Source organism: Acanthopagrus latus, chromosome 20 (assembly GCF_904848185.1).
Source record: "Acanthopagrus latus isolate v.2019 chromosome 20, fAcaLat1.1, whole genome shotgun sequence".
NCBI classification, from domain to species: Eukaryota; Metazoa; Chordata; class Actinopteri; order Spariformes; family Sparidae; genus Acanthopagrus; species Acanthopagrus latus.
This window is the reverse complement of record NC_051058.1, coordinates 5,337,911-5,360,807: the sequence shown is the minus strand read 5'-3', so window position 1 is coordinate 5,360,807 and position 22,897 is coordinate 5,337,911. Positions and strand designations below refer to the sequence as shown.

Below are 22,897 nucleotides of genomic sequence, written 5' to 3'. Positions count from 1 at the left end.
TCTGATAGACTGTATGCCCTGGAAAGAGTGGTGCAACCCCATATGTTGAGATTATATTTTTGGCCTCTCTGGGCAGAACACTGAGCACATGAATGGTGGGACGATGAGAGGTTTGCCTTGTACACTCAGAAACACATTCCCGTGTGAACCGTTGCATTTTACTTACAGTGAACTTTCGAGCAGCGAGGGGCTAGCTGCTGCCTAAGCTAACAGGATTTGATATATTTATACATTTCTCTTTTCATGTTTGGATGACTCATCTATCAGTGGGTGTCCTGTGCCTTGATCTCCTTCCAGACATTTTCTTTCTCTGTTTCGACTCTGAGCTGGATTTTTGTCCCTCCTCGTCTCCAATTCTGTCTCTTCTGCTTTTTTACATGTATTTGATTTTCATATTTCAAGAATAAGGTTATCTTCTTTTTTAATTGCTGTCTAATTCAGTTCAGTTCTGTCAGTCCCGTGTGGTAATGATTTGGAGAGCTGAAGCTCACTCAGACAGCCAGACACACAGTAATGAGGGCAGGAATACTGATTAGTTCAATGAGCGGCTTGTTCCAGGTTATTACTTTGTGTACTCTCGATCGGAAGCCATTTGTCACCCGAGTCTCTGTTCAGGCAGCGATGTGGCCTCACGGTGTACAGAAAGCCATCATTAGGTTGCAGGACCTGTGTCATCATTGTGTCTTTCTGAAGTGTCCTTGAGCAAGTGTTTAAATCCTTGGCAACGGCAAGGAGGCTCCTATCTTTCTTTCTTTACTTTGCTCATCCCCCCCTCAACAGGGAGCCCGCCCTCCCAACGGCAGGGCAAAGAAAAAAGAGGATTCCTCTGCGGGAATTAATATAGTAGCACATTACTGTCAAGGGTTCTCAGTGGACTATTTTTAAACATCAAATATGACTGCTATTAGAGCCTGACTCACAGATTGGTATGGCTAATAAGGTTGGCTTATCCCATAGATTAGCACATATAGACCTCTGCCATATATGTTGGCCACAGAATAACAACATATACTCCAAATACAAACAACAACAAATGCAAATGCAATGCATATGAATGCAGGGGACATGGTTTTGGTATTGGAAGCCTTCAGGTTTGCTTGAATGCAGGCAAACAGTTTGTGTGGACTGTAAAAGACTAGCTTGAATTTTAAACTCTATACATCCATGTACAGATCTCTATATGCTGAACAGTGTTTTTACCAGATTTAGTATGGAAGTTTGGACATGTGATGAAAAGTGCCCATGTGTGGTGATCAGGTCCCTCCCATATACCAACACCTTACCACTATACACTATTTGTCTATTGGGTGGTTGGTCAATCGACTACTTTGGTTCAGACTGAAATATCCCAATAACTGTGAGGAGACATTTATGGTCCTCAGAGGATGAAACCTACTGATTTTCAAGATCCCCTGACTTTTCCTCTTGTGCCCACAGCAGGTTTTCACATATCCAATAAAGTACCTCACACTATGCAATAATAATAAATAAATAAATAAATACATAAATAAATAAGTAAGTAAGTAAGTAAGTAAGTAAATAAATAAATAAATAAATAAATATGTCCCACTAGCCCCTCTAAGAGATTGGCATTTGTGGTTTTGTCTGAAATGTCCCCAGAACTACTGGACGTATTTACATAACATTTGGTGCTGACGTTCATGTCCCCCTGAGGATGAATAGCCTCGATGATCCTGTGACTTTTCACCTAATACTATCATCACAAAAAGATTTGATTTTGTCCCATACCAACGCTGTGAAACCACGGACATTCCCATCACCCTTAGCTGTACTTGATGTTGTCTTACTTCCCATAAAAATGCTAATTTGTACTTTCTGTGTCTGCAGGACTTTGATGACTTCATCTTTGCCTTCTTTGCCATCGAGATGGTGATCAAGATGGTGGCTCTTGGGATTTTTGGCAAGAAGTGTTACCTTGGAGACACATGGAACCGCTTGGACTTCTTCATAGTGGTGGCTGGGTGAGTTATGCAATTACACGCACAAACACATGCACACAAACACACAAGTGGCCATGCGGAACCGTGCATAAACACTGGACGTTGCACAAGAAGGGGTGTGCACACACACGTGCAACAAATTTCAGGAGTAAATCAGTCAGCTGTGCTCAGGATCTGGGAGTGCACGGACAGATTCAAGAGCAAGGAGTGTAATGGATTTTTAAAGAATTTAAATGGTATTTGTCACTAGGTGTTAACACACTCCAGGGTTTTCTTTGCTTGCTGCCCACAGGTTGATACATTTAAGGAAGCAGCTTATGATTATTGTCATTGATGATTATTTTCTGGATCCAACGATTAGTCTTTTGGGCCTTAGAACGTCAGAAAATGGTGGAAAAAAAGGTCAGTGGTGTTTCCCAAAGCCCAGAATGTCATCCACAATTGTTTTGCGTTGTCCACAGCCAACAAATATTCAGTTCAAAGAAATGAGGAATTATTCATTTTCAAGAGTCTGGAATTTGAAAAAAATGTGCGATCAAAACAGTTGGCTGTTGCTGGAATAGTCGACCAAGTATCCATGAATTGTTGCAATTTTGGTTCAGATGACTCTCAATTTGAAACATGTCCCTTTTAAAACCAGTCCTTAAAGTCACATCAGTCTATTTCCTGGTGCACTACAGTGGACTTGTGGTCAAATATATTCCCATAAATATCCAATAAAAAAACATGAAACTAGAAAACTAATCCCTAAATACTCAGAATCTGTCAAAGAGCTGAACAGATCAGGCTTTGAGACAAGTGAGAGCAAAATTCGATTTTTTCACTTCACTTGTATATTTACTATGTTTTGTGCCTTACAACCTCCATAACAGACATGCACATAAAATCTATTCTGCATATTGGAATGTAGGAACACGATATTGTTGCAAATACACACTACATACACAATACAAAGACACATAACGTTTTAACATTTACACCGACTCGAAACTCTCTGCAGACACACGTACAGTAGATTCATGCAGTATATGAACTCAGTGGGCATACAGCTTCACACCACGCTGCACATACACTGCTGCACACAAACACACACTGTAATTTGATTAAACATGTTACAGAACATAGCCTGCTGGTTTCAGTCTGACATTTTCATCACACCGCATCCCCTGCTGCTTTTTAATGCCACCCTTCTGTCACAGCTTCTGTTGTCCATCAGTGGGAACAGGGCACATTTCCTCCTGAGCCGCCTGTGTGTGACTGTGTGTGTGTGTTTTGCCTTTCAGCAGAGATGAGATACATTTCGAACCTAAGTGCAGTAACACACCTGTAAAGTGTAGCGGGACCTGTTTTGGCACAGTGGGGGAGGTCACTGTCTTCTTCCTCAGCCCTCATTCGTTTTAATTCCCCTCCTCTTTATACCTGCATCATTTCTCTGAGTGGAAGTTGTTTAAGATCAGAGATAGTAAAAGCCGCCTCCCCGGAGAGCGCCTGAGCCAAGTACCAATGAAGGAGCGACAGGAAATACCTTAATGTCTGATGTGCAGGCCCTAATCCACTAAATGATAAAAAGGCTGTGAAAGGATGTTCAAATTTAAACTACTGCATCAGGCGCAATGTTCAGATGTTACAGCTGTGATGAATCAAGCTATTCCTCTCTGATGCATGAAGATGAAACTGCAATGTACTGATGGGGGAAACTGGGTCATTGCAGCAGTGCAGGATAAGATATATATAAGAAATAGGCATTAGATGAAATATTCAGAGTGTGGATTTATTTTGTAAAACCATATCAGTAGACAAATAGGCTTCCATTTTATGTATTGCATGTGTTTGCGCGGAGGGCCAGAACTCTCTGCCAATATTCTTTCACAATGTTTCCATGTTTTTTTTTTTTGTTTTTTTTTCAAGATTTCCCAAAGCCCAAAATCGACATATTTAAATAACTTGTTTCGACAAATCACCACTCCTAGATACATTTTGAATTATAAGCATTCAGTTTGCCATGGCGGAATTGTGAGAAGATACATTAAGATCGATTCTCCAAACATTTGCCGATTTCTGTTATGCGATTATGAGAATAACAAACTCATCACTTCAGCTGTAGTCACATAATGAGCCCTGAGTGGAAATAAGTGTTGAATTGTCACCTGAGTGTATTATTGATTGACTGTGGATAAGATCAACTAATTGTAATTATTGAACGTACTGATTTAGATCTCGTGGAGGTACAGAAATACTGTATGCAGTTTATGAAGAGGCACAAGTTCATGTCTAACATTTACTATTAAACATCAGTGATGAAGGTAAGAGATGGAAGTCTGTGTTTGCATTCATCTAGACCAGCAACCCTTTCTATGATGGGTACATTTACAAAACTGAAGACGGGCAGTGTGCCAGTATGCAGTTAACGTTTTGTTTGTTTTGCACTCTGGTGATTAGTTACTCTGTTATTGTCAGTTTGACCTTGTTTATTATCAAAATGGAGTTATAGGCGGTTATAATGCAGGATTCCCTTTCTCTTTCACCCGTTCACACATGCATGTTGTGCTGTAGGCGAGTAAGAACTTTAGTGTGAGCTGGGACGTGTGTGGCTTGATACTTTGAAGGACTCGCAGTCCTCTGAATGGTCTGTTGCCCTCCGACTGCAAAGTGCGAGATGTCACTGATATTAACACTTCATCTGCACTGAAAAGACATAATGGTTTCTTTATTCAGCAGTCCATCCAACACTGTCTCCACTGGGAAGAGCCTCTTTTATGTATTCTCCGTCCGTGAGTGATTATGACTGTTTGGCAATATAATTAAAAATTCAAGACTCTATTTGCAAAGAGAAGTGATTCATATTTATCAATATCCGCCGAGCTGACTGGTATCGGCCAGTCAACAAACGAGATGGCATTAACAGATAGAAGTGGCAAATGTTTATGTGATGTCTCACATCAATTCCATGCTCGCACATTCATGAGCTCCTGGCTCATCCCTGCCACCGGTTTATGAGTACTGAAAAAATGATTTTTGCTGTATAGCAGGCTAGAAAGGCTTTTGAATCTGTTTAAACGTGAGGGAAGGTTATACTAAAAGTTGTTTCATAAAATAGCATGATCTAATTTCTTGGGTGAAATAAAGGACTGAATGACTTTCAGTTTTGTTTCCCTGGCACCAAAGAGAGAATAAATAACACAAGTTTCAGCATTGCCTATCATCCAAATTGTTATATTTAAACACTGGTATCGGGCCAGAGTTTACACGGTCAGTGCATGCCCAGTGGCTAATTCATCATTCTGGTCTAATCTGTTTTATTACTAACATAATTTAGCGGCCTGCAATTATGGGACCACACAAACGTAAAGCTTAAAGAAGTAGTGAATGGCATTTGTCAATATTGTAGTATAGTGGTTGGTGCCATACCGGTGCTCATGCTTAGGTTGTGAACTACACAACTGTGGACTTAGATAATAATATAGTATTATAATAATGTATAAAGAGAGATGCGGTTGCTCTTGTACGGCGGAAAATAAGTGCAGGAACATGCTCATGTCATGTACATGGACACTATGTGAGGAAATCCTCTTATTAATGTAGTCTTTGATCATCGCTCCTGCTTGACATATGTATTACATTGACGCTGATTGTTAAGGCCAACATAGGCTCAGGCTGTACTCTGGTTTAGCAGCCTGAATGTGAAATGGAGCTATAATGTCTTGGTTTGAAATGAAACTTGGAGTGTTATCGTATATATCGTCCTCCCTCAATGTATTTCCCGTCACTCTACTGTGTAATATCTGTTTGAAACGTCAGAAAAAATAATTTATGGACAGTGCTGCCTTAGGTTCAGTCCGTGTATAAGGGCGTTAGTAATATGGAGCGTGACGGAAACATGGGAAAATACATGAAGTCTATTTCTACTGTATGTTGGTTTCCATGGGAGATTGTAGGTCATGGTATGTGTGTACAGTAATGTGTTATGGCGTTTTCATGGTTCAGGTTTTTTTTTTGCTATTTCTGAACAATTTAAAACAGGAAAACTCATCTGTATAGAGGGGCCCCAGCCACACAGAGACAATGGTAACCTAGGAAACGGCTGGTTGTCGGGCATTTGATATATCCTGGCAACAGTTGTTAAGTCTTCGGAGGATGGCTCTGATGAACTGTTTGTTTCTTTCCGAGACGATAATTACAGCTAAGCTGCTTTTTCAGCAGGTCTGCGCTCTCTCTCCTCCTAATCACCTCGCTGTCAGGAGGGAGACAGGAGGGAATGATGGAGGGATGGCTACACGAAACAGGTGGAGTGTGGAGATTTTTGGCCGGGGAGATGCGGAGAGAGTACAGGTTGGATGCACTGCTGGGTTCACACGATAGAGACAAAATTGGTAGATAGAAGGAAAGATTATAAGTCGACAAGAAGTTTTTCAGCAGTTTTGATGAAAAACAGTCGTGGAGTCACATGCATCACTCTTCAGCTGCATGCGTGTGAAGTGTGAACAAGCCGATGACAGCACCCAGCGTGAATTAAAAACATCACTCAGGCGTGCTTGGTGGCTTCAGATGATTTATGTTAACACTTTCAAGTTGTTTGACCTGTCGAGTTGTTAGTGAAGTTTTCTTCTTCTTTTTTTTTTCACCATTCTCTGTATATAAAACTCTGAGCTCAGACAGGTGTGGTTTTAATGCAGATACATTATCCTTGTTTTTTATGTGATATTCGAGATTTAGACATAACTATCCCTGATCTAAAACCTACTGCCTCACTAATACCTATGGATCTCTGAACTATCCAACAATAATATCTCATCTTAAACTGCATAATCCTTTAAGGATTTAGTTCATATTCCAACAGCATATCTTATCTTAGGCTCAGAATACCCAGGCAGCAGGTTCTTTAACATTTCATCAGAGAAAAGGCTTAAAAGAAAAGACAACACAGCTCTAAGGAGCTCAGTTGATACACCACTTAGGTCCAACTGAAATATCTTAACAACTATTGGATAGGTTGCCATTAATTTGCATGCAGACATTCATGTTCCCCAAAGGAAGAATGCTTTGACTTGGTGATCTCTGACTTTTCTTCTAATGCAACATTTTCTAATTTTCGTTTTACAATATAATATAACAGCTTCAAATCATTTGATGGTACGGTGCCTTGGAATGGGATGGACTGTGTCACTGTCACGGCTACCCTGGCCCCCATCACTTATTTCTGCACCGTGCAACTTCAGTGAGAGGCATACAGTAAAGAGTTTGTTCTGTAGTTAGCACCTGCACTATGTCTGACAAATTGGTGCTAGCATCGGCTGAAACAAGTTGTTCAATGCTTTTGATTATGACCAGGTACCTGCAAAAATAATCACTTTCCAATTAGCCCTAGCTGCACATATAGCAAATATAATAAAATGTTGAAAATTGTTGACATTACGTCTACTAAACTTCAGCATGTTAACACTGTCATTGTGACCATGCTAGTAGTATTTACAGCAACTTACCGAGTTAACTTAAGAGATCAGGTGGGATCTGTTGCCGTGTTTCCACATCTCAGTCATTACTCTGGTACCTGCTATGTTATTATAAGAGATAGAAATGATGGACAGAACTGTAGCAGACAACTCTGTCTGACAATCAAGCCATGTGCAGGGCGCATAATGAATCTGGCAATTTGATCAGTCTGTGGCCTATGGTTCTATCTGTTTTCTCTGCGTTGTAGCTATGGATGTACAGCAAAAACAGTGAAAATAACAGGTGACAGTGCACGTTAACTAACCTATATTTTAAAGTCACCTTGAATGACTTGTTAAGAGAGTGTTTTCATTCATGTATGCATTTATTTATCGATTGGCGCAGTGGAGCCGCAGTAGAAAGACGAGGGAGTCTGAAAGGCAGTGTACCAACACTTACTGTAGCAGACGGGGTATCCTATCCATAGTACATCGATCTGCCTCAACACACTCTCTGTGGCCGAACGCCTCCTGGAGAGAGACAGAAAGGATAGCTGAGGAGGAGGAGGAAACAGGAGGAAGAGTGACAGAATGACAGAGAAAGGCAGACACAGAGAGAGGAAGAGAGGATGTCGCAGTCGGATGGATGGCTTCAGTAGACACCGTCGATCTGTTGTGGGTTTGATTGTTTGATGACAGACACTGCAGATGAAGATATTCATTTTAGTTGCATTGGTCTGTTTGGTTAGATTGTATTTTGATGCTTCATATTTCAAAACATTGTTTAAATAAATCATTTACTAAGGAAATCCATAGTTCTTAATCTTAAAAAAAAAAAAAAACATTTTCTCAAGATGTGACATCTCATCTGTGCAATAACTGCAACACATGCAATCATCAACTATATCTGGTACCAGTGTGTATCATAAAATAAAGCAATGTCTACCTTCAACACTCATATGTGAGCTGCTCAGACTGTTTGACTTGGAGGACTGCTGGGTGATAGTAATGAGGGACCAGTGTTCAAGACAGCCTTACAAGATTTGCAAGTGTGAAACCACTGGATATTTCACTGTTTTGAGACCTGTTTCAACATTTGTATGCATTATTTTAGGTTGTTTTTATATCCCCAGGTGAAGTAAAAATTATGTAAAATAGCATGCAGTATGTGCAGCCATCATCTTCACCATGATGATCATTTAAAGTATTACATTAATTTCGTCATGAGATACTGATATTTAAAATGCAAGCTTAGCACCTTTAACTGTCTTGAAATATTCAACACATCCTCTTGGATTACAGACCTGTGACTGAGTCTCACTAAAGGAGGCAAGGGGGTAGCTCAGAATCTAATCCTCGGAGTCTTCTCCCTTCTCTCTCTTTATTATTTATTGATGACACTTGGATCGGCTCCAGCCCAGTTTAGAGGACTGCAGCAGGAAGAAAAGAGTGCGAGGGCGGGGGAGGCATAGTGAGGGTGGTAGCGATGTCCAGAGGAAGAGAGTGAGGAACAAAAGTGGGTGGAAAGGCAGACAAAATTAGAGAGAAGAAGAGACAAGGTGAGAGACACAGGCAAACGGGAGGGGAGGAGACCGATAGAGAGGCAGGTAGTGAGATAAATGAAGCCACATATTTTTGGTTAAAGGTCCAGTGTGTAGGATTTTAGCAGGTTGAGGAGGATCTATTGGCAGAAGTAGAATATGATATAATGAAATATGATATGAGTAACTATTTTTGCATTCATGTACAACCTTAGAATTGTTTTATTTTGGAAGGAAGCAGGTCCTCTTCCGTGGTGTCCACCATGTTGCAACGGCTCCATGTCTCTACAGTAGCCCAGAATGGACTACTCACATTTCTAGGTAAAACATGCGGTATCTTATTGGCTGCAATCTGTGACTTCACCACTATATGCAAAAAAGAGTGAGGTTATTGATATAATTCATTTTTATTTTGAAATTCAGTTTTCTCCTGCTGTCTCTCACTGGTTATTAGCAGGTTTCCATCTTGCACATGGTGAAATGTAACACTCTGCAACGATGACTGATTCAAGTTTACGCAATGACATTGTATCAATTTCGAATATGGCTGGAAGTGGTTTTATTCAGTCTGTGGGAGTAATGGCCGAGAAAGAGTCTTGAGAGTTTTTAATTTCCTGTCATTTGAATATTTAACAGAATATTTAACAGAATATTTAACGTTTTTATGCAGACGGAATACCCTGTTTTCACTATGTACTAATCCAGGTTAGAGGTACCCAGATTCCAGCCCTTACCTTATAGGAGAGACATACAGACAGATACATTGATCTCAATCGTCTTTTGTCACTCCGGGACAAAAAAGCGAAAAAGTGCATTTGAATGTTGAACTATTCCTTTAAATTAAAATCAGAGCGAGAGAGCGAAAGAGAGAGAAAAGAGCATGTAGGACTGATGTTTCGGTTCAGGGGAGAGAGAAAGAGAGAGGACACAGACAAGGATACAGCATTCATGAACAATGATGGCCATTAACCAACCTGTCCACTGTCAGGAGTCCAGCAGTAGGTCTCTCTCTGCCTCCCTCCCTCCTTCTTCCCTTTGTCTCTGAAGGCTCGCACCGGACCCTCATGCAGCTGGCATCTCCTCCATTAGCTAGATTATCTCCCCACTACAAGCGGGTCAGCAGATCGGCCGTAGATTATCAGTCAGAGGGAGGGAGGGGACGCCGGAGAGGGGTGGACGCAAGACAGATGAAGATGAGAGAGGTTGAGCGAAAGCGTGAGCAGAATGTTTTAAAGCCTCTCGAGGACGCATTTGCATGTGGAACTGCCTGCGTAGTCGACTGAAATTAGAATGTAATAGAAAGGAGCATCCTGCTGCCCCGGCGGATCCACCGTGGTCCTAGATGAAATCCTGCTTTTATTAGTCTGTGGTGGGAAACCCTCTTTGTGCACCGAATGTTAATCCTCATCGTTGTCATGTGACACATTAGTAAGAATCTAGGTTCTAATGAAATAGTAAAGTTATCGTGATATTGCTCATTGTGATTTCCACAATACAAATGCTAAGTTTCTGTATTATGAACGCACCAAAGATAAGCTTAATAAAGTCTTGATGCTGTCTAGCAAATACTGCTAGATTATCATTTTTTATTATTGAGAGTAACAATACCACTTTATCTTTGAGTAAGTCTAGCATGTTATGATTAGATATGGGGAATACAAAAGCTCGCAGAAGAATTGCCAGTGAATTTTTGCAGCCCTGAGTGATGTCTTCTTCTTAAGTGGCATTAGGCCCCAACAACAAGGGCCAGACGGGGACAATCCCAGAGGCTGTGCGTCTAAAGTCTCTAAAATCCAAAGTCTCTATACTTTTACTTAACTGCCTTGTTTGTCTACCTTGCGAGTCATATATCTTTAAGTATTTTTTTCACCAAACACACAAAACCCAATCCAAACAGCTGTTGAAGATTTGATAGCTCTGGGTAACTGGATAGCAAAACTCGGGACAAAGACTTCACCAAAGAAGACTACTGCTTGTAAATTTTTAACTGCTGTGCCTTGCCCGCAGAAGTCATTAAAGATAGGTGTAACAACATCGTCATGCATCCTTTCTCTCATCTGGATTTTTGGCAGCTGGTCAGAGACACTGGAGTAAATCAGACTGAAAATGTGCCTCGGTTCCGATGAAAACAATAACCTTGCTCTACACTGTTTCAGCGCTGAGAGCACTGAAAAACAAAATCTCTGCAAAGTGTCGTGTTACAGGATCTGTGGGAGATGAAGCTCAAGAGCTGAAGCCTTGAAGGATGCACTACAGTTATTTGTTCTGTAGGTTCCCTAGAAGCTAATGTAATAACTACAGTTTATCTGATATCGCTGGTAGGTTGCTCCTGGAGCGAGAGAGTGAGTAGTTGTGGTCGAATGGGTCAAGACTCATCAAGGTGACGGTTTGTCTTTTATGATTTTCACTTTTCTGTCACAGTTTGCTCGGGTTGAGGCAACACAAATAAAATAAACCACTCAGTGTAGACGCCAGCACAAAAAGAGACAAATACAAGCACTTCTTTTAATCCTTCGATTGGGAACACTTCTTTTTGTTGTGTTTATAACATACCACATAGCTGGTGGGGGTTGCGATGGGCGACAGAGCAAAACCATACTGGAGCCACAAGGCAACAGACATGCATGCAGTGGAATCTTATAGTTAGGGTTAGGGTCAGGTGGTCTTGGAGCAACACTGATGAAGATATTTCAGGAACAACACCAACACAGCAATGTTAGATCCGGAAATGAAATAATGAAGGGGTATGAGTAGTATGCAAACTTTTTCATGTTTAACACAGCACTAAACATGTACAACATGTCCCTAGAGGATTCTAATTGGCTGGAGGATATGCATTAGTTTAAGGTAGCATCCTCATGATGTCTTATTATGAAAGACGGAAAGATACTTCTAGTAGTTTCAGTTGCTGCTAGACATGTCTTCTTCCTGTTGCCGTAGAGAAGTTTCCCTGACACAAGGTTGACATTGAAAGACCGTCTTGCTAAATTTAAAGTTCTTGTATTTTGGCTGATGGCAAAGGGACAAGGCATCAGCAGGATAACAGGCTCTGTGGCTATCAAAAAATAGCATGCATATTATGTTGTGATAAAAGACAGAAAGTCCCTCAGGCATGGGCGCACTCGCAGGAAAATTGGTTTGTTGAGCTTGATTTTGTTTGACCTGGGAACAGTTGGTTTGAAATGGGACTGTTTCATATGCAGGCGAGCTTGTCACAGTTTGCAAGCAGTTTTGCTGGCATTGTTTGCTCCAATTACAAAATAATGAGCTTCCTAGAGGGGTGATAGTAACTTTATTACTGTTATGTTTTATTAAATATGTGCTGCTTGTACTGACGTCTTTTGTTTTTTAGTCACTCTAAGCAAACGGCACCTCATTGCCATCGGGCTTTTAACGGAAAGTAGTAGAGGGTGCAACAACAGGGTCGAGCAGTTAGATTTCCTATTAGTGCAAGCTGACTCTAAGTGCCCATGAGCATCGGGCTTGTCTTACTCTATGTAGGAGCGGTTTCACTCCAGATAAGACCTCTGACTCCTCCAACGGGGGCATTGAGACGAAGAATTCCCTCACTTTATCTGACTGTTGCGGGAGGAAGAGAGATATTCAGTAATCGACCATGACTGTGAAGTATAAGTTGGTTAACATTTTTTGGTTAGATAAGCAGCCGAGTGGGTTGATGGCAGAACGTGTTGCTGATGAAAGGCCTTCAATCTGATTCAGCATGAAAACACTCCATCTGTCTGTTCTCTTGTGGTTTTCTCCTCTCTCGCTAATGATACTACGTGCACGCACTTTGATACAATCAGACACCATCATTAGCTGTCGTCCCGCGGTGTTGTTTAAATGTGCGCATTGTCGCATTGGGCGCTGGTATGACTTGCTTCGGCGGTGCACGTTGACGCTACCCCGTGTTCGTTAAGTCTTTTGAAAACTGCCTCCTCACAACACACACTCAGAAAGCTATCCATCCCTCATCGTGCTTTTGTTGAAGAACATCTAGTGTGACAGCTTTGTTGTCAGTGACGTGGAGGCGAATAGAAACAATATGTGAGTAAGGGAATATCAGAGGAGAGGACAGATGACTGGTTAGTTCATAGGAAGTGATAAATGAGATGACAGAGAAGGAATGTGAAGCGTCAGTTGTAAAGCACTGTAATCTAATAATGGCGCAGAACAGTCATTATACGCTGTTATAATAACAGTAAAACATGTGAGGCAGCCCTTTGATTGTGGATCAGTCACCTGGTGTGACGACCGCAGCTGTAGATGAACTCAGCTCTGGAACAACACTTTGATTCCCAAAAGCAACAATTAACTGCCAACTTAATGCAGTACTCGCGTTATTTATGACTTTAACTTGATAATTCAGGGCTGAATGGTTTCACTCTCACTATGCAAATGTTTGATACGATCAAAGAGCTTTCAAAAACATTTCAAAGTGAGATCTATGTCTGCATGGAGATAATTAAAACAACAAATATAATGATCTCACATATGGTTGACCCATTTTGGAATGAAAGTGGAGGACGATAAGGCAGCAAAAATGGCATGAATTCAGAATACGATAAACTGCAGATACTGTAAATTGGTAATCATGCGTTAAGTGTGGTGTAAGACATTTAGTTCATTTGTTTACATATCTGTCTATTTATGTATTTATGGGCCCCTTCAGGGCAACAAGCTGACAACCACACACATTTTACATATTAGGGCCTTCTAATGTGTTTTGTCTAACAAACTATTGCCTACTTACACATCCAGTTGATGGAGGTCCATACAGAGAAACATTACCATTCATCTGAAGTCCAATTTCATTTCACTGAATTACATTTTGCAAATGTAACCTCAATATTCACACACATTTGTGCTCTGTTTTGTTCTTTTTTGGGAAATATTTTTAGCTGCTAATTGCTATGCTACTCGCTACTAACTATGTTTATCATCTAGTTGCTAACTTTGTCAGCCTGCTGTTGAATGCTGTACAGGTAATGTAAAGACGCATTTTTATCATGATTGTATAATTTGGCCAGAAACAACAGGCCAAAAAAAAAAAAAAAAAGAAGAAGGTAATTGCTAATAGAAGCTAATATCTATGTCACCGCAACCCCTTTCACATTGCCCACATGAATCGCGGATTTAAAAAAAAAAAAATGCAGCTTTGGAGAACATGTTATTGGGAAAAAAAGGTAGATTTGTTTGAGCTCTTAAATTATTTTTACACATGAATTTCCTTTCAGCTATGATAACGCTAGGCCAGCCATTTATCCCTGGTTACAGTTTTCATGCTACGCTAGGCTAAACAAATCTCGGACATTTCCTGTACTTCCGATTACCATGAATCCTGTTACTCTGAGCTACAAGACAAACAGTGTAAACAGCCATAATTGTCGGCCCATTACGACCTTTGGCTATAACGGTGGCCGTGCATTGAGTCTGTTTTACACACATGCTTCGCCGCAGTGACACTTAAAAACAATGCGGAATACCCAAAGCCATTTGTCAGCCGGCTGCGGGGTGGGAATGCTTCAGCTCACCTCATCAGTTGCTCTGCAAATATATTTCCCAGCATTATTTATCACATCATTTCTCCACAGTTTTAAGCCAACTCCTCAGCCTCAAATCGAGCATGAGAACCGAGGCGGCTCCATCAAAATTTGTCAATTACATTTGTCTTTTCATCAGTCTATCCATCATGATTTGCATAAAAATGCTGAAATGGATAGCGGACCGGGTGAATGATGACATATTATAGTCAGAGACGTCCTTCTATGTCTGTCTCACCATTGATTTAGCAGTTTGGTCCATCTATCAGTGAGCCATTGCTTTCTATTTATCCATCAGCCATAAGACTACTTAACGCCGTCATAGTGTAGTAGCTGCAGGAAGACTGATGTGAGGATGGACATAGATAGACAGAAGATGGACAGACGGATGGATACAGACAGAAAAAGCAGACAGATAAAGGTTAGGTGAGGACAGGGTGGGTTAAACATTGGACACTGTTCTACATTCCTGAGCTGCCGAGCGTACTTTTCCTATTTTAGGTTCTTCTGGGTGGCATTATGTCCACTGTGTGTGTGTGTGTGTGTGTGTGTGTGTGTGTGTGTGTGTGTGTGTGCAACCTGTTCCAAGCTACCTTTGTTTTAGCTGGAGAGCTGTATGTATACCATCCGTCATGTGCTTGGCTGCTTTGGCACAAATACACACACTTCCAGCTTTCTCTGATAAGAAGGTAAGAAGCGAGCTGTCTACAACCCCAGAGAAGTGTGTGTGTGTGTGTGTGTGTGTGATTTTGTGCACTCCATCTTTGTCTTTGGGTGCTTTTTATTGCATGACTTACATGAATTTCATTACGCTCTTCTGCCAGTTTGTCCTTGTAGGGACCTCTCCATGTCAAGATGTGCACGAGTATCATATCACAGAGTGTTTATCACGAGATGTTAAAGTGTTTTTCGTCCTCTGCTCCAACCCCCGTGCGTACAACCGCTTTGTGTGCTTTAGTTTGGGAATTCTCCTCACGCAAGCTCCCTCCAAGGTTGGGCCTCCCCCGTCCTCTCCTGCTTCTCATTTCTTAGTCCGCCTCCCACCGTTCTTCCCCTGTATCAGCATCATCGACACTGGCACGGACTCTGACGAAAGCAGCGCACGACTTCCTGCCGTTTCCATCGTTTGTTTGATACACTCCATTTCTCCTCGGCTGTTTCTCTGTTCCAGATGAGGGGAGATGGGTCAGTTTTCACTGAGCGCACCAAACCTCATCTGGCTCTCATCATGGGCAGCAAGTGTTTTTGCATGGATTTTTTTTTATTTTTCAACAGACATCATTCATCATCTGCTTTAAAGTTTATTTATGTAACCCGGTCTGATGAAAAATTACCCTAATATTTGTATTGTATTGCTCTGGGGATTTTTATCAGGTCTTTGTCACTTAAACATGAGTTTTCCCATTGGTATAGATGCTACCATAAACTCACTATAGGGACTATGCTACTCAACACTGGACTCATGTTGACTGTAAATCTCCTTTAGCCTGATAATCAACTTACATTTCTTTACTTTTTAGATGTATTATTGAGCCTGACACCGTGTTCATATTTGCTGTTTTCTGTTAGGAAGGGTTTGTTATTTTGACCTAACTAATCCACAGTGACTCATGTATTTTTCCCATCAACATCACTGAGTTGAGCAGCAGTGGTTGCCAGGAGCAGTTAACTCAATAGTTTGACATTTTAGGAGACAGACTTTCTTGCTTCAGGACAACTCATATTTATATGGTAAATATTAGGATGTGACGAAGGTTAGCTTAGCTTAGCATGAAGGCTGGATAAACTGGAAAACAGCTAAACGGGATCTATATGAAGGTGACAAAATCTTCCAGCCAGCACCTCTAAAAAGCTCACCTATCAGAACACTTAATCTTGATTTTTTGCACAGGTATTTGATAGGTTTGGTTATTTTGACAACAGAAAAAAGCTGCAGTGAATTCCACAGTATTCAGAGCATTCAGTCAAGCCTAATCCAATATAACTACATATATAGATCCACTAGATTTGGATTTCATTTGGATCTGCATCAAATGTATATATATGCATACCTATATATACCTGAAGAAAATGGAAATATGTTCAGTAGTTTCTGTGTAATTATGCTGACAAACCATCCAACCAAACAACCAACCATCCAACCAACAAACCAATCAACCAACCAACTAATTGTCCACCCAAACAACGATTCAAGGAGTCAAGCAACCAGCTGCTCACCCAACCAATCAATCAGCACAGGTGAAAACATAACCTCTGAAGAGTTACTGATACTAATGTCATGCTGATGGCTATGGTAACTCCACAACCAAGCAACCGACAAATCAATTTCTACAAAATTGTAGAACCAGAAAGGAATGATGGATTGTTTTAGAGGAAGAAGAAGAAGAAGGATCAAAGGATGAAGAAGAAAACAAATCTTTAATGATAATTACTACAACTACAATAACTACAATGATACTGAGTACGACACTGTGATGTTTGCTTCTAATCGAGCTAAAAAAAAACCCCAAAGAAATCCTACACTACCCATAATGCAAATCAGTAGTATCTTTTCCGTAGACCCCTCTTGTCCCCAAGCAATTACTTGGATTAAATGGTCTTTTACATGTAACCATTTGGTGGAGTGCTCCATTAATTTTTCATTTCCTGTGGTATATGATATTAACTTTAATATCCCTGTTGGGACAGGGTTAGGGGTTAGTTTTTAATGAGGCATTAATGTGTCAGTCCTTTTCTTTCTGTGCTCCCAAAGTGGTGTCTTACGTTTTTTTTTTTTTTTTTACAAGCTACTCTGTCATAAATGCGCCAGTGGTTTCTTTTTGACCTGAGTGTCCATGGTGGCCATCACAGAACATTCCGCAGCAGCTGATTTAATTAACCTATTCTCAGGGACTACCAGAATCCGCACCACTCTGCTGGTGATGGGAGGGCATTGATTCGCTGTTCGGTTAACTGTTTAACTTTTCTCTGTATACATTCCATCAGCTCTAGGTATGTGTGTGTATATACAGTACACGTATGTATGAATGTGTGTGTGTTTGTGTGTGTGTGTGTGGATTCTTGTTAAAGTGCTGCTTTTGTGTAAAAAAAAAAAAAAAAAAAACAACAACTAAAAAACTACACCTCAAAGTGCTAAAAGAGAACACACACATTCATGCATTCATTAAGTAAGTGTCTTGCTCTTAAGGTAAGGCTTATGTACGAACGCACACCCGGAGACTCACACACACACACACACACACACACACACACACACACACACACACACACACATGCCCACACCGTCCAAACATGTGTTGCAAATTTGTCAGACAGACAGACTTGGACTTGGTGCGAGGAGGGAATTCCTTCATCTGCACGCCCCTTCGAGCTGCACATGTGCTCGGCATCTGCTCCGCACACACTCACACGCATACACACTCGCACACAAGGAGAGAGTGAGAAGAGATGCCGATAAACACTGATCAAGAAACAAGAAAAACGTTTTTGTAAGCATTCCACCGTCGCTCTCTCCTCCAAGTGCTGTCCTTCTAACCTCCCATCACAGCCTGCGAGAGCCTCTAAAAGAGCTGCTGGAAAAGGCTATTAAGAGTGTGTGCGCGCGCCGTTTCAAGGTTACGAGGCGGAGCGATCCGATGCTGCTCTTTTATGTACTGTGGATGCCACAGTCTACTCCCAATGACGGCTGATTCACCCGCTCTTGACGTCTCTCAAAGGGTGGACATATGCCGCCCGCTCCTTTGAAGGTTGATCGTGCGAGGCTGCATGTGAATATATGCATGTGTTTGTTGGGCCCACAAACATTGCGTGTATGACGCGCTCCATATGCAAGCACAAATACAAGAATTGTGTGTGTGTGTGTGGTGTTTTTGTAACTTTCTGGTCTGTTAGTTGCAATCCAATGAGCGTTGGAATGAAAGCATATTGTCTGCCAGAGCACATGTACTGCAGTTCTCTACAAAGCAAAGAATGTAAATGCGATTCAGGACATTAGAGGATTAATTACCACTCACCCGGTGAGAGTAGGAGAGCATGTAGTACATGCCATATATAATTGGCTACATAATATTGCCCTTGCATTTTCTGTGTGTTTATTCCCAGTTGATCGAGCAGGTTCTGCAGTCGGAGCAATTAAAATATTTGGTTTGTTGCCGCTGTATCTACATAATTGTTCTTTCTTCCTCTGCATATGTTGCAGGATGTTGGAGTACTCCCTCAACCTGCAGAGTGTCAGCTTTTCAGCAGTGAGGACGGTTCGTGTGCTGAGACCTCTGAGAGCCATCAACCGAGTGCCAAGTGAGTTCAGAGAAACTGACCTCTCACACTTAACTACAGTCAGACTGCTGAAGATATACGGATACTGTGTACAAGTTTAGTTTGACTATTGCTTTAGTGTCTATGATTTTCAAAGGTCCGGTATTATTCCCATTTTGCAGGTCCAAACTTTCTTGTTGTGTGTGCACTACAAATAATATAATATAAATACACTCATTTTTTCCTCTCTCTGTCCATTGCCGAAGTAACCATACTAGGGGCATGGCCCAGGATGGTGATCATATAGTTGTGACATCACAACCTTACTAAGTCCTTTGAATGCACAGTTTCTCTCCCCAGACAGCATAACAACCATTCACACCAGGGCTCACCTAGCCTTAGAAACCCATATGAAGGCCAGTTTGAACAACGACCCACGAGCGGTCCCAATGACTCTGAAACTCAGAGCTCACACATGTCCTTAACAGCTCCGTGAGGTCACACCCACACAGTGTGTGCCTGCCAACACAAGCCTCTTGGATGAGAGGTGAAACATCTCCAAGAAACTGAAACAAGTCCAGTTGCCTATGATACCCAGCGCCTAGATTTACCATCTCCTTTAAGAAGGGGGCAGTGCGTAGTGTGGGTGGGTGAGCGTCAGAGTGTGAGACGGCGGCTGTGCTCAGAGCAGACAGGTGGTGTTAATCGGAGCAGAGGGAAAGGGCGGTGAAGTTGTCTACTGGCAGTAAATGTGTAGCGCAAGTTGTAGTTTGACTGTGAATAAACTCTGCAGCTCCCCAGCACCCAGCAAGACCTGACGTTAGAGTGGTCACCATCACTATACCTGCTGATAACCCTGCTATCACTCCGAGCTATTAATATCCATCGCATAACTTAACTTAACTTAACTTACGTTACGCATAACTTGTAACCGCATCACGAGGGCAGTGTGTGATATTGTTGCAGACAGCAGGGCTACACAGGGGTGTCTGTTTGCTCCTTGTCAGTTGATCCACATTCGCTCTGGTCCAATCACAAGGCGTTATGTCATTCCCGTGGCGAAGAGTTGCCACTATCAACTGGTCACACTGCAACTGCTTTAACAAGTCCAACATTAAGTTAGTTGAATATTTTTTGCACTTGTACACAGGTTAACAGTTTTCATAATGCTCTCATATACACTAAATGTTAAGCTAGAACAGGCCATTACCAATCTTTATGCTAAGCTTTGCTAACTGGCCACTGGCTGTAGTTTAATATTTACATTCAAACAAAAGAGTGGTATCAGTCATTTCATGTAACTCTCCGTTAGGAAGTAAAAGAGGCAGGTTTGCCTAAGAAAGAATTATATAATTGGACTGTGCAGGGCTCAGTGTTTTGCTGTATCACAGGATGGAAGTAAATTGCTATATTTAATATTTATTAAAGTATATTAATCAACACACAGTGTGTCAACATTGTCTTTAAATCAGACGTTTTAACACATGTATGGTGGGTGTGCTGCACTTGTACATGTGCAGTGCTCATTAGACATAATAAAGGGGTGAGATGGCTCACTCCTTAACTGCTTCCATCATCAACTTCAAAATCGACAATGTGTTTATTCTTTCTTACCACTCGCCTGATTGGGTAAGTGAATTTGATTTTCTAAGCTCAATGAGGCATTTCATTTGACCCAGGCAATGGGGCAGTCCCTATCGTTGAGCCCTCCCTTGCCTGCGCTACAGTCATAAAACTGCACAGTCCCAGGGTTAATCCACCACCTAAAACTTTAAGAATGCCTCACGAGTGTTAACCTTTATGATACAGCATGAACAAAAAACAAATCTTGTTGTCAAATGCTGTGTGTGTTTGTACCCTTTGTTCACAGATTAAGGAGGCACTTGCCTTGGTTGCTAAGCCAAACAGATCTTGCGCTGCTGGCAAAGAAACACAATGACAGGTGGCGGCAAAAAGTGACGCGTCTCCCTTCTTTCATGTGCACTCCGGTCAGAGACATCAAACTGCCTTCTGCTATAGTTTGAACTCAAATTCAGACATGGTGCTTCATAAGTTGGGCTGAAAGAGCTCATTGTATCCTCACACAGTAATTCAGTGCAAAAATCAAACAGAAGTCACAGTTTTCAGATCACAAACACTAAGATCTATAAAGAGACAGTTAACAACTTATCTCAGGGACCAACAAGTTGTGTCTTGCCTCTCATGATTAATCAGGCTCGGCACCAGAAGGTATTATACCTTATCTTAATACATTGGACTTCCGCTCCTCTGGCTATAATTTGTGATCATGCAGGTGGCTTGAATTCCTACGGAGCAGTGGAATGTAGGTCATGGACAAGCCGATCCAAGCTTAGAAAGCTGCCTTCGACTGTGTCTCTGTGTATTTCCCAAGCCGCCAGTGTCGGACTCAGACAGATTTATATGCAATTTTCCAACTCACCGCCTCTTATTAAAGCACCGTAGACACAGACGATCACACTTGTTCACTGCGACGTAAATACACAAATCCCCGAGTCGCTTTCTCCATCTGTCAGCCCCCCCCACCCCTTTCTCTTACACACACATCCCTGCAATTAAAGTTCTGTATCCCCCTCCCCTAATCTTCCATTAGTCTCGATTAGAGTTTAATCAGCACAGATTGAATTTCCAGTGCACGCATTAATGTTTGAATAAATCATACAAATTTTTCGGTCCCACCCGGTGGTCCGAACTCTGCGTTCGTTCGTGCCACGATTCCGCCCCTTGCAATGTTTTTATTTAAATACAGACCCTAATTATGTCATTAGCTTCTCCACTGCTCAGTAGAGATTACAGTTAAACTCAGCGATGGTCCTCAGGATGCACTGGTCTGTGTGTCAGAGCGTGTACAAAAAGGTGTTTACCCCGTTTAGATGTATAAATGGCACATCGGACCCCCTCCCGCCTCTCCCATCATTCCTACCGATGACACTCCCTTAAACTTCTTTAATTTCATCCTCTTGTCATTCAAAGCCTTTGTAGGGGTCCACTGCTGCTCATTAGGACATGCACACTCAGACAGCACACAGTCATGCACACAGACTCGCTCATTAAGCATCCAACCATTCCTCATCCTAATCACAAGACTAATAGCAGCAGTAATGTGTGGGTGATTTGGCTGGTTCTGGCCCTGTGGGGAAAATGTCATTGGCTAGATCGGTGGCGGTGGTGGAGAGGGGCGGTACCCAAGCGTTTGGTGTTGCTGATAGCTGTCCCCCCACCCCAATCCCGTCACCAGCCTAATCAGGTCCTGCAGAGAAGCTTGCAGCATTCATCGTGACTCTGGCTGGGGTTGTTTATTGCGGAGGCTATTTTGAGGCGCACTTCACTGAATGTGAATACTTGGGTACTCGCTTGATGCAGCAATTTCATTTCCTCGACTGGATTTATGGCAGTCTAAGGTGTTTTTTGCCCTTCCATTATTAACAGTAGTTCTTTGGTTGGTGAGCAACAAGGTGGAAAAAGAGCAAAAGAAGAGTACAATTAGCCTTTTAAAAGTTCAGCATTTACTGTACATAGAATTTGATCTGCCTAATTGGTGCAGTCACATTACAAAAGAGGGGGAGTCACAGTTGTAGCAGCATCATCGAATCAGTTTAAAGTTACAGCATATTGGTCGGTGGCACTAAACGCTCTAGTTCAGTTCCAAAATGACCCTTTAAAACACAGAGGTATTACAGTAACAAAAACTAACCAATTGAGGCAGTGATATTCCACAAATGAGTTCTGAGAGGGAGAAGTACTGTTTTTGTCGAGATCTAATTCTTCAACAACAAGGTCTTTCTCTGCAGGGGTCCATTCCATAATGATTTCAGATACTGATATATCGTTGGCGAAAACAAGAAGCCACTGGCTTCACTATGTCTACTGAGCCTTTTCAAAAACTTTCTGGGCCTGTAAAGCATTTAGACACCAACATATGCAAAAATGGGGCCTGAGTTTAAAAATATTGGAATCACCCAATGCCGTCCCTATTACTGCTAGCATAACAAAAAATCAAATAAATGATTCATCAAAAAATTGGCTTCTCTCTACTTCTTCATCGTTTGAGTTGAGAACTGTAGAAGCTGCAGTGGCTTCTGTTAAAGCCTTGGACAGGATTTTGGTGTTAATTCAAGCAGATTATGTAACTGTTCAGTATAGAGAGCCAT

At 41.6% G+C, this 22,897-nt stretch overlaps 1 protein-coding gene across 6 annotated transcripts in view; it reads left to right on the top strand.

Annotated features, from left to right (window-relative positions):
• The window catches only part of cacna1g (calcium channel, voltage-dependent, T type, alpha 1G subunit), a 274,185-nt gene that overhangs the window by 120,194 nt on the left and 131,094 nt on the right, over nucleotides 1-22,897 (top strand). For all 6 annotated transcript variants that reach the window (XM_037081174.1, XM_037081175.1, XM_037081179.1 and 3 more), the window contains 2 exons: nucleotides 1,849-1,982; nucleotides 18,673-18,770. In XM_037081174.1, coding sequence (XP_036937069.1) covers nucleotides 1,849-1,982; nucleotides 18,673-18,770 — 232 coding nt within the window. The remainder of the gene's footprint in view (nucleotides 1-1,848; nucleotides 1,983-18,672; nucleotides 18,771-22,897) is intronic.